The sequence below is a fragment of the Elaeis guineensis genome, chromosome 3 (genome assembly GCF_000442705.2).
Source record: "Elaeis guineensis isolate ETL-2024a chromosome 3, EG11, whole genome shotgun sequence".
Taxonomy (NCBI): domain Eukaryota; kingdom Viridiplantae; phylum Streptophyta; class Magnoliopsida; order Arecales; family Arecaceae; genus Elaeis; species Elaeis guineensis.
The window spans coordinates 110,189,592-110,207,641 of record NC_025995.2 but is presented as its reverse complement, the minus strand read 5'-3'; the positions used below and the strand labels follow the sequence as shown (position 1 = coordinate 110,207,641).

The window sequence follows — 18,050 nt, the reverse complement described above, 5'->3', positions numbered from 1 at the left end:
TTTATTTATTATAAGATTAAGGATATATTAGGAATGAATTAAAAAGATTATTTTTTCAGTTGATGAAAAAATGATTTACCTACTTTCTAGCTGGATAAAATTTTTTCTATTTCATGTGTAAATGTTATTCATGAAAAAGTAAATTATTCATTTTGAAAAATATGAGAATATAAATAAGTTGATCAATAAAAAAATAGATTAATTTTTTAATAATATTTATTTATAAAAAAATAAAATCTAAAAATTTGATGTCAAAAATATTAATTTTTTTAAATTTAAATATTAATTTTTTTTAATAATATTTATCCATAAAAAACAGGCACTAAATATCCGACGCCAAACAAACATGCCAACCCTGTCACCCAAGTCTCATTGCACCGATCGCAGCACCACCTCTCCACCGTCCCTGAAACCCCTAGTAAAATACCATCCAAAACGCTAAAAACACGAGCCCATTTGTTCCGGCCGCCCCCGTTCCTCTCGTTCCCAAAATCTTCACTCCCATCCCCATTCTCCTTCTTTTTATCCCTCTCTCATACTCCGTCGCTCGATTCTTCAACCCACTCGAATACTCCTCACTCCCTCTTCTCTTGCGTTCCGTTCTTGCTGGCCGCCATGGCTTCCGAATCGCATGCCGTCGTCGACGACGCCGCCGAGGTCGAGAAGCTGTACGAACTCGGGGAGCGGCTGAACGAGGCCAAGGACAAGTCCCAGGTGCCTTCCGCCTCCTCTGTCCTTCGATTCTTGTGGCTGATCCTCTTTTCTTGCTCTGGTTCTTTTATTTCTTCTGACTCTAGGGTTTTGGTTGGGGGATTGGGGTTTTGGGTCATAGCACGCGAACGACTACGAGGGTATCATAATGGCGGTTCAAGGGAAGAGCATGAAGGCGAAGCAGCTGGCGGCGCAGCTTATTCCGAGGTTCTTCAAGTTCTTCCCCGGTCTCGCGCGGAAGGCCGTGACTGCGCAGTTCGATCTGGTCGAGGAGGAAGATCTCGCGGTTGGTTCTGATTCTCTCGCTTCTTGATTTTTAGGGTTATGCGTGTCAATACACTTGATTTTTTTTCCCTCTCGATATACAGCTTTATTGAAAGTTTTCAAAGTTTTAAATGTTTTTGTCGACTGAAAGAAGATTAGGTGTGCTAAAGAGTTCGATCTGCAATGATATGGAAACTTAGTCCAGAGGTTGATACATGCTTTCTGAGAAATTCTGTTTTGCGTCATGTTCCTAATGTTGCTTTTGAGATTGCAAAATAGAAAAAGGAGTAGATATTGCATTAGATTTAAGTTGTGGGCTCGATTTTCCTATTCTAAAAGGAATTGTTCGTCACTGAAATCAGAGCTGGCCTTTTTCCATAGGTGTTATCCAAAACATGCACTGTATAAAGTACATGTCGATTGCCTGGGAACCCTTTGTTTTTCATTCGCTTTAGAACTATATTTTGGTCTCATAAACTCTGACGCACAAAGGATCAAAAGTCTTCATGCTCATTGCTATATATTCTTCATGGCTTAGCATAAAAAAAGCAATCATTGCTGGAATGATTAGAGGAAAAAGGTACATTGGCTGCATCAACCAAATGACAGATATATCCTCATGCACACAAAATATCCAGTGCAATATATGGGGTGTATTTGTCATTTGCTAGTAGGAGCAACTTACAGAATTACTCTGGCAGGAGCATTATAATTGTGCCCATATATGTAATTGTATATGCATAAATGCCAGAATTGACAAGAAGATAAAATCATGAAAATTTTCATGCTCAGCTTATGGTTGAACTAAGGATTTCTTATCTTCAAAGTCGCTATTATTTATTCACAGATGTGCATGTGGACAAGTATATATATACTCAAGTGGTGCTACATATAAGCAGACAATAATAAAATCTAGGAGGTAAATTGACACAGCATGTAAGTTCCTACTGCAACTTATTGATGCCTGAAGGGTAACTGTAGTCGTAACCATCAAGGCTATTCCCATATATTTGTCAGCATTATGAACCCTATTTGCCAGTCATTCTTTTTACAAGCTATTTTTACCATTACATGAAGATATTTTGTCAACTTACATGTCAACTTCCATTAGCTGCGAAGACATTCATATAACCTAACAATATAAGCTCTCCTTGTATATTCGCACATTAAATTCTTGCTGTGATCTTTATTTGGACTTATCAGTTCTTGGTTTCCTCATGATGCTTTTTCTAACAATTATTTGTCCAAATTAACAATCGGTGTAAATCAATTAATGGTAATGTAAGCTCCTTGTTACTTGTGCAAAGAATTTTTTTTCATTCTCTTCTATTTAGCATACATTGCCTACAACACATCTTTATATCTTAGCATGGGCATACCATCTGTTTACTTTTTATTATTGACTAATTGTATGCCGAGCATGAGTAATTGGAAGCTCATGGCTAATTATATTAATCATTGAATAGTCTTACAGCTGTGTGTCTAACTGAAATATTATTTATGGGTTTTGTCATCCCATTTCCCTGTATCCTTTCCCTGGTTTCATTGAAATTAGTTGTTATTCATCTATTTACAGGTTAGAGTGCAAGCTATTCGTGGGCTCCCTCTTCTTTGCAAAGATATACCAGAACATGTTTCTAAAATTGTAGATGTTCTTGGACAACTACTAACAGTTGGTACTTCTCCCTCCTCTCATTTCTATAGCTTTAAACCATTGTCATTTTGTGGTTATGTGGTTCTTTTTATGTCTTAGAGGAAAATGTGGAGCGTGATGCAGTGCATAAAGCCATCATGTCCCTTTTAAGGCAGGATGCAAAAGGTAACATGCTTATGGTAATAACAACCAAAACTGATAACCATGAGTGATTAGCTTTATTTGGCTATTTGGGTCTAGTGATATTACATAACTTCATTTACTTTGCCTAGCATAATTTATGCTGCTTTTCTATTATAAAACTACCCTTATCGAACCATCTTATTGTATAATATGCAGATCTGCTACAATTCCATGATAATATCTGTAGATTACGCTCATGAATAAAAATCTTTGCTTTTTATTGTACGTTTCTTTCGAACATCTTAGATAGTCCTTTGATTTTTCTCTGGGGGGAAATTAAAGCTGGCCACATTGTTGCAAACACATATTAAATTCACAAGTAGGTTGGCCACATTGTTCCAAGCATAGCATTAGATTAACAAGTAGGTTTGGTTTTATAGAATGTTATCATTGAGTATCATATTTAATTAAGAACCAATTGATTATGTGATTATTTCATAATAAGAATAGTAAAAGACATGCAATGATGAAGGAGCTTATAAAATTAGGAAATAGATCATGACCTTTCTTACATATTTGATTTCAGCTATCAACCCCAAGTAAACTGGTGGATCGGTGCTATGTTCATTGTTTAATAAGAAATCGATGAAATATATGTTAAAAAAGGTCAAAATAATAGATCTTAGAATTAAGTTTGATGGCAAGGAGAAGCGAGACAAAGTGGATACTCCGCTCCATATCAAGGAGAGAAGATTGCATTTTCACTGGTAAATAACTATGTTGGTTAAACTCGTATCAGGCATGAGAGAGGGATTTAGTGTAGGTCTGTCAATGGGCTCGGTCCAGCATGTGGCTCATCAATCTAGGCCAACCTTGGGTCTGCCAGGCCAAAAAAGGCTTTAGGCTCAGGCCAGGCTCAATGCTGCAAATCAAACTGATTTCAAGCAGAGTTTGGACAAGCCTTAGCTGTGCCCAGGCCTGGTCCATAAGCTACTCCATCAGCCGATACAGGGCATGCATGGTTTGATCCAATAGAACTTATTTATATTATTATCTACAAAGTAAATAATACATATTAGAGAGTCATTCTGGGTTCTATATGTGGAGTGGATGCTCCACATCAAATAAAGAAAAATGTCATCTTTACTCTATCCTCTCTTGTGCTCCCCTCTCTCCTTATCATTGCATCACCATCTTGTTGCCTGTCATTGTCATAGTTCTTTATCCATCTCTGCTGTGGGACGGGCACTTGAAGGTTGTCCATCGATTATAGCCATTGGAGCTCCAGGCCACATATGCTGCTGTAACATTGTTACTTATCACTCTCGTGAAAGCCCCTACCAGCCCATGCCACTATAGCTCTGCCATCTATCATTTTTGTTGCCTCTAGATGCCTATGTCACCATGCTAGACCTCTTACACCTCTTTCATGTTACTGCTGTTGGAGCCCTCTATTCATCCAATGCTGTCTTCAGCCCCCGGCCCCTACTTGCTTTCCATGGCACCATCGCTGGCTACTCCAATAATACCACCATCTGACCTCTCCTATGCTGCCTCGCTGCTGTTGTACTTTTCTTAGGGGTTGCAAATGAACGATCATGAACAGCTCGTGCTCGATTGGTAATGGCTCGTTCAACCTTGATTCTACTAGAAAAACAGCTAAGCTTGAACATATTTTATAGCTTGCTCTTAAGTAAGCTGAGCTTGAGCATCTTAAGTTTGCAAAATTGAATGGAAGATTGTCTCAGCTTGATAAGAAGTCCATTTGTTCTTGGTCAAAATGATAGATAAATGAAGCATGAAAGTATTGTGTCAAGCCCAATGCTGGAGTTGAGCTCGATTACCATTTCCTTTAGTCAACCAAGCCTGAGGAGTCTACTACTTGGCTCAGCTGGCTTAGCTTGTTTGCAGCCCTATTTTTCTCTTCCCATGATGCTATTGCCTCATGTACTGTCATCTCATTCCACTGTTGCTGGAAACTCCACCTCTCATCATCCCTATTGTTGTTGTCATTGCCATCTTGTCATCCTTCAAGGTTGTTAACCATGCTCTCTTTTCCATGCCCCAGAGTCACTTCAGTCTCTAGGACAACTCGGAGCTGGGCCCGGGCTTATCAAGATTGGGCCAAGGTCGGGCATAGGCCTTATTTTTGTAATAAAAGTCAAGCCAATGCCGGGCCTAGGCAACATGTAAATCTCTAGGTGGGGCTTGGGCCTAAGAATGGTTGGCCTATGTTTCACTCACTACTAGCCCTAATTAGGTGCAAGAATGATCAAGCAGAGATTTGCAAGATTAAGGGCATAAAAGGACCTATCAATTATTTGAATAGAATGTCATTAGATGATAGAAATGATAAAATTTCAATATGGCTATTGCATTTCAAGGAGATGCAAGATATAGGCATCCAAAAATAGCATTTTAGATGTAATATTTACTAAACTGATTTGATATCGATGAAATAACAATAGCAATAAAAGATATTTGATTCAGAATATGGTGGAAATGTTAGGCGGGCGCATGAATCAGAATGAGGCCAGACAATAACACTACAGGAATTCCTGACAACTGATGCCCATATATCCACATTTTTTAGGTCTTAGTAGGATTTTACTTGTAGCAACTAAAACAGAGTCTGAGCTTGTTGTTGTAATTTAAACAATAATTGTAAGTTCACAATTGTGAGAGTAGAAATTTTGGTGATCTCATGCAAATATTTTCCTTTTGGTTTAGACCACGGTTTCTGGTGCTTCCCTGTTTGGTCTGTGCTGGTCACTATGTACCTTGCTGGGCCAGTTCTAGCACCTAGCACTGGTTGGCATGGTACCCATTCAGTCCTAAAAATGAGCCTTCTCAATTTTTTCCCCCCACTTTCATGATGGACCATGGAGTGGCATATGCTCTTGATATGGCACTGCATATTGCTAGTTTAGACAAATATTAGAACCTTTTAAAATTGAATTGCCTAAAGCCAGATTTTTTTTTAAAAAAAAAAATCACTTTTCTTCTCATATCTTATTGATAATTTTTTATTTTGTACAGCCTCAGTGACAGCCTTGTTTAAGCATGTTGAGATGGGCATGGAATTAGTCCGTGAAAAAGTTATTTGTTTTCTCAGGGACAAGGTAAATATGTGTCAGTCTGCATGTTTTCTTTGGCAAAATAATTTGTAATGTCTGAGTTATAATTATAAATATGTTCGAATCAGGTGTTTCCTCTCAAAGCTGAGCTTTTTAAGCCTCAAGTGGAAATGGAAAGACATGTCAGTGATTTGGTGAAGAAAGTAAGTTTTCCCCATTAGAATTGTAGTTCTATTTTGACTTACATGTTGGAATTTTTCTTGGATAATTATAGTGTTTCATGCCAATTTTATTTCATCACTGGCCAAAAATGTTCTAACAAAGAAGTTGTTGTATCTCAGAGTTTACAAGATGTAACTGGTGCTGAATTAAAATCATTTATGGACTTCCTGAGGAGTTTTAGCATATTTGGGGACGGTGCTCCTCCAGAGCGTATTCAAGAACTACTTGAGATTATTGAAGACCAGGCTGATCTTGATGCACAATTTAATGTAAGTGATTGTGATGATTGAATAACAGAAAAGATGATATGTTCTTGACAATTGAGTCATCAACATATGTATCATGATTGATCAATCTCACCAATTACCATAAACTTTTCTTTTTCTCAGAAATGCAAGAAGTTATATTATGCTGCGATGTGCTAAAAAAAATGTTTGCTATATAATGTTTCATCTATTGTGATAAATACATTTGTCACAAATGACATGCCAATAATCTACTTATTCACCTTTTACTACATTTCCAGTGAGGATGAAATACTTATTTGTGCCTTTGATTCTTCTATATAAAAACATTCTGTAATTAGGTATCAAAGCATGGCCTGTCCTAAGGCTCATCTGGTTGTCCCTTCTTCATTTTCTGGGGATTAGATGTTCTTTTTATCTGTCTGATAAACTCTCCTTTTTTCCTTTCTCTTCCCTCGTGCCTTCTCTTTTTCTTTTGTTTCTTATTATATCCCTTTTATATCTTTTTCAATTTTCTTAATGAAAATCTGGTGGGTGCCACCTCTATTGCTCCTCAAAAAAAGGTCAATTCCTTTGACTAAAACAAGGAACATGAATACCTTTTCATCCCTGAAGCTTGCTATTAGCTCATTGTTTTCCCCTTAACTAATTATTACTTATAGTAAAAACATATTTACTCTAAGGACAATCTGATGGCTCAGTAGAATTACTCTTCTGAAGCTGCTGTTCTTTTAAAATTTCCTGTGAAGTCACGGTCGCTAAGGAAAATAGGCAGTTCTTAGTACCCAGGATTTCAATACCGGACATATTGGTCCATACTGGGTGTATTCTCTCACACCAGCAAGGAAATGATACTTGGTATGCCTCCTGTACCGGATGTTAGCACCAAGAACTGGACTATACCGACAACATACCAGCTAGGTACAGGTATGGGTACCAAACTGTACTAAAACTCTTGCTTAGTCCAATGTTGGAATAACTGTAACTTGCCCAATTATGTGGAGTTCAAGGCCGAATCGAAGTTAAAATTGAATCTTGGAATTCAACCGTATACATTAATGGTGCTTAGATTGCACAGTAGTTGCTCTGCTATATTAGACTTTGTGCTCTGACGACGATAAAAAGGAAAAGAATCTTGATGTTTCTGTTTACTTTGCTTAATGGAGTGTCAATTATATTGTGCATTTGATGATGGTTTGTAGAAGAATATTTCTTCTTTTTTGTCTTAAAGGGAAACAATCGTGTACTTGAAAGGACTTGAAGGTTAAATTTGATGACTTTGATTAGGAGATAGAAAAAAAATCATTGAAGATTTTGATGAGGATTAATATGAATTGCTTATTCAATGGAAAGGGTTTATCAAATACCTACTTGATAAATTTGTTTAGATGGATGAATGGAATTGGTATAGCATCTTTTTAGAATGTCAGATGTCAAATGGTTTTGAAAATTGGAAACCTCTTGTTAATTGTACATTTATGTATATGAAATTGATGACGGCTGTAAGATGAATGCATATCTTCCCCAAGTATGTTTCCATGACATATATCTTGAAGAGGATCAACCATGTGCCTGGTATTCTTAGTTGTTCCTGTAAGCCAAGGAAGAATTTAGCCAATGATATGGTGCTCACTTGTCGAACCATATAACATCGTGGTCTCAAGTACAATGGGATCTACACCAAATCGAACAGCAAAGGAATCTTCATTGACACGATGATGGCCAGGGACTGCAATGTGAGACTGCAAAGACATGACAAAAAGTTTGATTAACTGTCAGTCACACTACATCTAAGAAAACTAGTAAGAGCTTAAAGTGCTGAATGATCTTTGGGGCAATTTAAAAATCTGTGATGTTCAAGGTTAAGATTCACTACCGCTATTGGCTGTTGTAAAGTGAATCTGAAAACCCATTCTTCTTTGAAGTTTGAAAAAATGAGCAGGATACTATAGTCACTTGCAGAAGATGCAATTTTTGACCTGATTGATGCATTGAAATTCAAGACAACAATATTGTGCGACAATATGCCAGAGCATCCGCTAATATGATTTTGGTGTGATCGGTGGCAACGAATAAATCGTGATGCTTCTGGATGCTAATAACAAAATTTATGGTAGATTTTGCATTCTCCATGTCTAAATGATGCACAACAGGCATGTTTATGGGGCCATGCTTGTTGTGGATCGCTGCCAAGATCCAAGCGAACTTTACATGTGTCTCCATTGCTTCTGGCATGTTCTTGAGTCCCATACACAGCCTGGACAAGTTGTGGACTAGCAGCTTTGAAGGAACCTAAAATATCTTCTTGAATAAAGGACTAACTGTTTCTTTGCATGACCAGAGTTGTTGGAAAAAGAGGAAGAATATTTTATTGTGGTGTTGAGATTGACTGGGGCTGCACTTGTGGAGTCACTTGCAATAAGTTCATCATTGTGGAAGAGAACTGGTTAAAAGAGATGAGATTGAGTCCACTTTTTTGGTAAATTTCATTGTCTTCATAGTCGAGAATGTGTTTAAGCAAATGGAGGAATCTTGTAAGCTTCAACAACAAGCATGTGATTGCAAAACCAAATATATTGGTTGCAGAACTCCAGGTTGGTAACAAGATGTGCTATAGTTGGTTACTGTGGAGCAGAGATGCTTAGTCACTTTGCAGACCAAGGCTGCAATAGCTCTCACTACACATTACTTAAAAACATTTAGCTCTCAACAAAAATGTGAATGAAGTCATCCATTTCATATGATTTTGAGGAAGCCTTGATCTCATAATATTAGTAATCTATTATGATTTTCAGCTTCTAAAAAAGTGAAGACAGAAATTTTGAAGTTCATGAAGTTAAAAAGTAAGAGGTTGACCTGCAGATTCTTGCAATCATCTGTCAACCTGATTTATCTTTTCCTTGTAAAATATCCTACCTCAAGTGGACATCTTAACTTGGTATATAATTCGAGTGGTGATATATAAATATCCTCAATGACTAGGTATGATTTTTTTTTTCCCTCACTGACATACTGTATATAGCTTTATGAGGATCTTAAAGCTGACCCCTAATAGTTGGCATAGGATCTGGTGATTTTATATTATGGAAAATGGAGTACTTTTATTTGCATGGGTGGCTTTTTCTTCCTTTATCCATCTACTTTACAGTTAATTCTTCCCCCCATTTCCTGTTTTCACATTTTATAGTTGTAAAATCTGAATATCTTACTTTTAATATGCAATTCTATTCATAATTCATTTCACTCTTAGCCCCCTAGATTTATGACTCAGTGCTGATCCTGACACTATTGGGTCTGATAATTCCTTCAAGAATGTATTCCTAGCTTTCTTTGAAAATCCTTTGATCAAATTGCACCTTTGATTTTTGGTAATTCTGCAATGCAGTAATCATTTCAGTGACATCAGCATTTCTATTTTGTTCAGTCACCAATGCTTGTTTTGTTTAAGGACAACTGCTTATTCTGCAGACTGGAAGGAGTGTTGAAGCCCAGCCTTCTTCATAACATTTTTTTAGCTGTTATCATTTTTGCCAATTATGTTGTAGTTGATTTCATTAATCACCTTCGTAGGTGAAATGAAATAATTGTGGATGGTTTCAGTTCGCTTCCCCAAGTGATCAAAGATTTCTTTGGTACCGTACCTGTACCAACAGGTGCCAGGATTTGATATGCCCTACCATATCAAGTGTCGGTATGTACCAAGTGTACCAATTGGGTACTGTTAAAGGGTCTAATGTCGTGCAAACCTTGGCTGATATAGCATCATTAAGATATGAGTTTGTCATGACTTGATATTAAGGTTCGCAATACCTGTATATACTGCCTATACGGAGCATATCGTATCGCACCAGTACTGAATTGATACTTGGTATGAAGGATGTACTAAGTGTTGATATGCTGAACCGACTGCTGTACGGTTCATACAAACACTACCAACATGCCACTTTTACGGTGTCCGATACCTAGATTGAGAATCTTACTTGATAATATATTTTTCATACATGTTGGCACATCTTGAGATATTGCAAGAAATCTGCAATTGTTTTCAGAATACTTAAATGCTAATGTTTTGTATGTGTCTTATCATATCTACAAAAAAAGAAATATTGTGCTTGGTAGACTAGTCCTGAATTATGACCATTCTCAAACATGTGTTTGCAAGTATATAGCTTTTGTGGCATCAGAATATGCAAGTGTATAAACTATAGTTTCTTCTGTACAACATTTTTTTGTTTTTTTGTTGTCATTGGTGCTCACTTAATGGATGTCTTTTCCTCCTGCCATTTGCATTAGGCTTGTTTTTGTTGACAACTACTTTGGCACTGTTTGCGTTCCGGTTGTTTATGCAACACCTGATTTGTGCAATTCCTAGCTCTGTTAGAGAAGAGGGTGGATGTTATCAGTTAATTCTTTATTTTCAAAATATTTAAGGAGTATCTTGTGGGTTCTACTTAAGCCCAAAACCCGAATCATCACGCATTTACTATTTGCAGGTATCAGATATTGATCACATCGATAGATTGATTTCATGCATGTGTATGGCTCTTCCTTTCTTCATGGTATGTGACCCAGGCTAGATACAATTTCTTTTGTTAGTATGGCTAAGAAAATAAAGTGCTGCTATGATCCCTGACCTGTCTAAACTTTCATTTCTTTTTTTTTTCCCAGAGAGGTGCATCAAGCAGCAAGTTTCTCAACTGTTTCAACAAACATATACTACCTGTCTTTGATAAGGTAATTTAAGGGCTCTTCTATGTTCACAGATAATGAGAGTTATGTTGCAGAAATCTGTTCTAGTTATGCTCTTCAAGTTGTACATACTCTACTTTTCAGATACTATTTAACTCCCACAGATTATTATTTATGATTTTATCTGAGTCAGTGAACTAGGATAGAATTCTAATGATGAATCTGGAGCCTGAAAAATTATTATTTTACTTGTTCCTAAAGCCAATCAGAATTAATAATCGTCAGAGGTTTCAGGATGTAGCTTTTTTTCTCCCACGTCACATAGTTTGGGTGAGTGGGATCTTAATGTAGAATTCGAGTTGCTCCTAAATTAAGCATTTGTGTAGTGGAGATCAGGTCGTTTTCTTTAACTTTTTGATCATCAAGTCCCAGCACCTCTCTTTGAAACTCTCGTTGGACCAAGAACTGGGATTGAAGGATAAACCTAACCTGGGAACTAAATACTTCATGGAAAGAGAAACTTTGCCTTACAACTCAATGGTCGATTTGTGATAACCATATTTCCAGTGATACAAAAAGATTTCTTAATTATTGTAGCATAAGCTCCTACAAAATGTTTCTCAGGGGTGAAAAAATTGTCCACGGATTGCATGTTTTGTGGAGGATCTGTCTGGTAACTCATGTTTGGTCCTTCTCTCTGCATCATCTGATGCAATTTATCATCCTTGAATGAGAAGACAGTAATAGGAAGTTAGCTCACCTGTACCAATTCTTGTAAGTCCTTCCATTTTTTTCTTTTTTTCTAAGAAAATCCTGTGAAAGGTCAATGAGCAAATCTGCACCTTTAATGCTGGCTCAGGATATGCATTCATGGACACGATCCTTTGTTGTCCTTTTTAATAAGTATGATCATGCTACTACTGTAATGAGATGTAATTTGGGGCTGTGGATTGCTTTTGTATGGTATGATGAACATACAGAAACACTTATATTTCTTGGTATTTGCATCTGTATGAGTTGTTTTTTGTTTACTTAAAAAGTTGACATCAATTTGGCCTATATTTTCCATGAGTACTGCTTTTGTTTTAAAAAAAAAAATTACCCATTTTTCAAATATGGTCTTTGTTCCATCTAATGTATCATCATCATCATCATTCTTGTCAGTTTCCTGAAGAGAGGAAACTAGATTTGCTGAAGACTCTTGCTGGAAGTTCACCTTATGCAGCAGCACAGGATTCACGGCAGCTTCTTCCATCTATTGTAGAATTGCTGAAGGTACATGTTTTGCACCGCATGGTCCAGAAAATTATTTTTTTTTTCTGCTGTCTATTTTGTGATCTTTCCTTTCCGAGGATTTCTTGGACTGAGTTTTTGTTGATTGCACAGTTTCCCTTTTTTTTGGTATTTTTTTTGCTTTTCAATAAAACCATTTTTTTGGTTCTACACAAATTAGATTTTTTCTTTTTTACTTGGCTTTTATCGTTTATTTTGCTGTTTGTTGAAGCATTATATTGGTGAGCAATATCTATCATTTGATGTTGCCATTCATCTGTCACTATTCAGTTTGTCAGAAATTTTCTGTGAATGCACTATTCATGATAATAAATTTTAATTTTATATTTATATTTGGATTTGTACAGAAATACATGCCTCGTAGAAAGACAGAAGAGTCTACCCTTAGTTATGCCGAGTGCTTGTTGTACACATTTCACCACTTAGCGTACAAGGTTATTTGTCTTCACTGTTGTTTTAATTATTATATCTACATCCCAATCCTTGTATTTTTTCTGAGATGTATGTAACACAGACTCCAAACTCCACAAATAGTCTTTGTGGTTACAAGATTGTGACTGGCCAGCCATCAGACAGGCTTGGGGAGGATTTTTCAGATAGCTATAAAGATTTCACTGAGAGGTAATCGCGTCTTTTACTTTTATTCTATTTACGCAACTGCTTGTTGAGCTTAGTCGACAATATTTTTGACTTATATATTTACTTTTGGTTGATTCTGTCTTGGTGTTAGTTCTGACAGGAAAAACTTGTACACAAGTTCAAACCATATTCGTTGTTTAATTTTATTTTTAGGCATTCAGTAGTGCTTTTCCCATGTTTATTTTATTATATTCTTTTTTTTTTGCTTGGTGTTTGGCCTGGGGTTGTTGGTTGATTTCTGCTAAATATTACTGGTGACTACTAATATGCATACTGCTCATGAAGCACATTTATGTTGATATAAGTACAAATTGCTTGCAAGAAACTGTGCCTTCATTTCTGTATTCTGAATATGCACATGGAAATATGAGTACTTTTATCATTCCTTATTGTTCCTTTTCTTTAGGCATATAATTACTCTTTTCCTGGTTATGTCCTTGCTTAAATTATGTCCATCATCAGCATAAAAACTGTTTAACTTGCAAATGCCCTTTTTTATGTGGAGTGGGTGTGTTTTTTTTCCCTTGGCCGGGGAGGGGGGGGGGGTGTGTGGGGGGAAGAGGAACTGCCTTACCATTCATTTATCTATCAAGCTATTGACGGAGGGTGGGGTCTGGGGTGGGAAGTGAATAGTGAAAATAGGATGGCATTGGGGACAAACCAGAACAAAATTGTTGTAGAGTTGATGGGTTATACAGCTGGAGATTGATTTGTGTCCTACAACTTAGCCAGAGGATGCTTTTTTATTCAAAATGAACATTTTGAAGATATTTGATTCTCTGGAGAGATGTTGGGTTCCAATGTCAACTGAGTAGAGAGTGTAGGTTACTTTTTCTTGAGCTTGATTAATCAAGATAACTTTAGTTCTGTGATTTAAAAAAAAAAAAAAAATAATTTGCTATTGGATAGACCTGCTATTGATCTTTCTTATGATTTCGTTATTGCTTTTGTCTAGGATAGTTGGGAATAAAGTTAATAATATTGAGCTGCAAACCAGTGAATAAAAAAGCATGCCTTAGGGGTGCGCCTAAGGCACTAGGCGCATGGTGCGTGATGCCTAGCACTTAACAACGGCCAAGTGAGATGATTTGCCTCAAGCGCACTTGAGGCGCCCTAGGCATGTGCTGGCTGGTTCTTGTAAGGCACTCAATAAGCGCACCTAAGTGAATTCAAGTCCCAATAGGACTTTTCAGCTACTAGGTTAAAGAATTTTCGTGAAACAAGGAATGTACAGCTGGTTAGGTTAAGAATTTTAATTACCTAGGGACGTTAGAGTGGGCTGCCCGCTGCCTCTTCGTTTAACTAAAAAACAAACTCTAAAACCAAAGAGTCTATCTCTATTTAAATTTTAAACTACTCTTGATTAAGAAGAAGTTCACATCTTATAGAATTTTCCTTCAGCAAAGAAATCAGAGAAACAAAGCATCTAACCAGTGAACATGAAGAACACAACTACACAAGGACTCTAGGACTGCTTGCTGTCTAGTACTTCCTAGATTTACTCAGGCGTGCTTCTGAGCCTTTCTCCTAGCGCCTAGGCGCCAACAGCCCTTTGCACTTTAGTGCGCCTAGGGCTTTTTAATACACTGCTGCAAACTACTTCGAGTGGGGAAAACTTTTCTTTTTCTTTATCTTCCTCTTTAGACCAACTTTTTTAGGGTGTGTATAATTGCAGGATAGAAATAAAAAGGAATTTACATAATGAATATTAGTAATGTCTTGCATGTTGACTAATTGTCTATGTGCCCCTTGGAAATTTAAATATTATTCAGAAAAGAAAAGGAGACATATGATATTTCTCTTTCGTTGCACATTATAAATCTCTCTCTCTCTCTGAGTGTGAGAGAGAGAGAGACATGCGTGCATGCACATACTCGTTTGCTCTTGCAAACAGACATGCTTTAACTAGTTGAACAATTTGACCGACTATTCCATGACATTTGCACATTTAGATGCTACTATCATATTATCAAGCGTATTAACAACCCAAAGGAATCAATGGAAAAGGCAAACCCTGATGATACACCAAATCCAGCTCTTATATTGATAGAGTGAATATATTGTACTAGACTCTTTTTTTTCTTTGACAGTAAGTCAGGACCTACTCACATTTTCCTAGAAATATTCGTAAACCTCTTTGCGATAAGAAAAACTCTTTTGTGCATTCAATCTAGGATGTAAAAAACACTGTCCATTATGCATGTTGACTGTTGGTAAGCAAGCTAGAAACATTTACAGCAGACCTGTCAGGAAGCATGAACACACCCACAAACATGAGTTAACATCATATGCTAATTCAGACAAAAATAGCAAGGGAAAGAAGCTTAAAAGATATTGAGGAAGTTTGGGGGTGGAAAATAAGAAATTGAACTCAAATAACAAATTTGACTTCGAGTTCAATATCAGCTTGATTGATTTTGTTGTGCTTGATTGTTTTTCTTGCCTTAAACTTTTTCCAAGACGAGTTCCCTCAATAGTGTTGCTTTAGAAAAGGGTATCCTGCTAAAAGAGGCATATATCCCTATTTTGTGTATCCCGCACTTGATTTCTCATATATGAGGGTATTTTTCACTTTTCAAAAAAAAAGCAACTTCCTCTTGACTTGCTTTAAATTAAGTTGGCTAATATTAGCTGTTAGTTTATAGAAGTGCTGGTTGCAATCCCTGTGAAACTAAAATGTCCCATTGCTAATTAAGAACATAAAGTTGAGGCTTATCTAGCTTTTCCATGGAAACTTCAAAAATCTTTTCCTGGAGCAACATTGTCTTGAGATCTAAGTTCAGTAACTTGACGAACTACTTGAAGGAGAAAATTTTAATTTTACAAAGGAAACCCCTATTGCCCCACCCAGCCAGCCTATATGAGGACGTCATGCAATTTATTAGACTGATATAGAGACAAACTCAATCTTTTACTTGCGTATTGCTTTGGTAAAATTATTGTAGTGAAACTTTCTTTGTTGACGGCCTTGATGGTGGTCATGATGGGATGCAGGTTGAGCTCAATCGAGGAGATTGCGAGGGCAGCTATGAAAAAGCTAACTCAGCGGATGGCAGAACACAAGGAAGCAATGTCTACAGTTAAGACAGAAGAGGAAAAGGCTAAGATCGTGAGTCTTCTTGACAGTCAACATTTGTATCATCTAGCTGACCCTTCGTGCCAACTTATCTGATATGATTATGAAACTTCTGCAGAAGATGGAGCAGCAGAAAACCACCAGTGGATTGCGGATCTGCAATAATATTTTAGCAATGACACAGGTACTGTAAATCTTTTGTATTTACATTATCATGTAGAGGTGCTGCCTTTGTCTTAATCCCAGGTATGTTAATTTCAGCCATTGCATGCAAAAGCCCCTTCATTTATTGGAGATAATAAAATCAACTTATCATGGAAGGAACCAATGACACCATCACCAGCTTCATCAACTGCAGCAGGGTAAGATGAGTTCTTTATCTGTTGAACGGCTCTTGTTATGTTTTTATTCAAACCTCAAATTTATGTTGCTTTTATAGGGTTAAGCGAAACACAGCATCAATTAATGGCTCAAGCACGAACTTAACAGCCAACAAAAAGTGGCGAGGTGGAGTCACGCAGAGTCAGCTTGTGAACAGAGCTTTGGAGGGCTTGTCTCGGGGTGGGAGAAACAATGGAAGAGGAAGGGGTTGGGGAGGCCGGGGAAGGGGAAGGGGTTACCGTTAGTTCAGACGAACACAGCAGCTCTTCTGCTTGAAGGCCGCCTGACAGTTTTTATCTATATTGAGGAAGGTGGCTAGTTTTCCTTCTTAAACTCTAGATCAGGCAAAAGGGGATTCCTTGGTGCTTCTGTTGCTCATCTGATTGGAGCAGACTCAGAAAATTGATCCAATCCGCACTGGGCTGGGCATGTCTAAAATGACCGACCATACCAATGCTTTGTATGGGAGAGGCTGGAGGAAATCTGTAATCTTGGTTCTTTGGCGGCACCAATCTTATTGTGTGCGTTAGATTTTACTGACCATTTGTTGGTCCTCAGCTTCTTCTTGTTGGGCGTCTCACATAGGTTTAGCGGTTGAATATTCATAAAATTCCCTAGTTCTTTTCAGCATCTCATAATATAGTATGTTGTCAAGTGTTGAATGTAAATACTATTATTGCTAAATTTCATGAAAATAAATTAGCAAGCAAATGTGATATGGATATGAAAGATATGAGTGTGCTGATCTATCCGAGGACATGATCTGTAGACTGAGATGTCCAAGAAAACTCAAGAGCAGAGCATGTTGTTTAGCTATCATGAGATCTGGTTGCGCTTATGAAATACTAGGCACTATCAATCATCATGAAATAATTGAGGGCAAATATTTATAAGATACATGCCAAAGTTTGTGATCCATATAATAAGGACATGAATTTGCCTATGGATATTGAACTAAGGGATTAGTCTGAAGTCATTTAACGATTATAATGTTCATAGAAATGCCTCTCTGGTCATTTAGCTGCCGATGATGATCTGAATTGTTAGCATGTAGGTTGGATATTCAGCCTCTGAGCGTTGTGATTAACTGGATTAACTGGCATCGCCGCTCTCTGCAACTGGTTATTGCGATATTTGACTTATCTGAGAAGATCAATATTTCAATTAAGATCAACAAGATTAGCAACTTTGAAACACTTTGAAACGGGTATCATGTTACGAGGTAATGCTCTTGAGCGTTATCCGACAAGTAAAATTAGGCAAATATATCAAAAAAAAAGTAGGCCAAAGAATGAGAAGTCTCTAGATCTATCCCTAATTGACCTTGAGTGCCTTGAAGTTACGACCTTTTTCTATACCTCGCAACTAAATGTTGTCAGCATGCTTAGACTATTGGATACAAATTAATCCTCTAATTGGTTCTAGCCTTGTGTGAATAAAGGCACAACATTTATCACCTGTAATTGCCAGAACATGCATAAAAGTAGGAATTCAGAAGTGGTATATGATGATATGATCCTCCTAGCCTAATTCTTGTCACATGGTGACCATGAATGAAATCCACCATCATGGTCCAAATAGGTCATCTTTTTGTTCGTGATTTTGATTATCCATGCTAAGATTCCCTATTTGTCCATGAACTGAATTCTATACCTGTCATTTTTACTTGTATATTT

General features: G+C 37.1%; 1 protein-coding gene across 1 annotated transcript; it reads left to right on the top strand.

Annotated features, from left to right (window-relative positions):
- The first annotated feature begins 346 nt into the window (after positions 1-346).
- Positions 347-17,103, top strand: LOC105040980 (apoptosis inhibitor 5-like protein API5). Its single transcript, XM_010917752.4, has 16 exons — positions 347-714; positions 833-997; positions 2,552-2,651; positions 2,729-2,794; positions 5,792-5,874; positions 5,958-6,032; positions 6,171-6,320; positions 10,790-10,855; positions 10,965-11,030; positions 12,150-12,260; positions 12,626-12,712; positions 12,793-12,899; positions 15,912-16,026; positions 16,112-16,177; positions 16,255-16,355; positions 16,433-17,103. Exons 1-16 carry the CDS (start codon positions 616-618, stop codon positions 16,617-16,619), a joined length of 1,644 nt encoding a protein of 547 aa, XP_010916054.1. The 5' UTR covers positions 347-615; the 3' UTR covers positions 16,620-17,103.
- Positions 17,104-18,050: the final 947 nt, after the last annotated feature.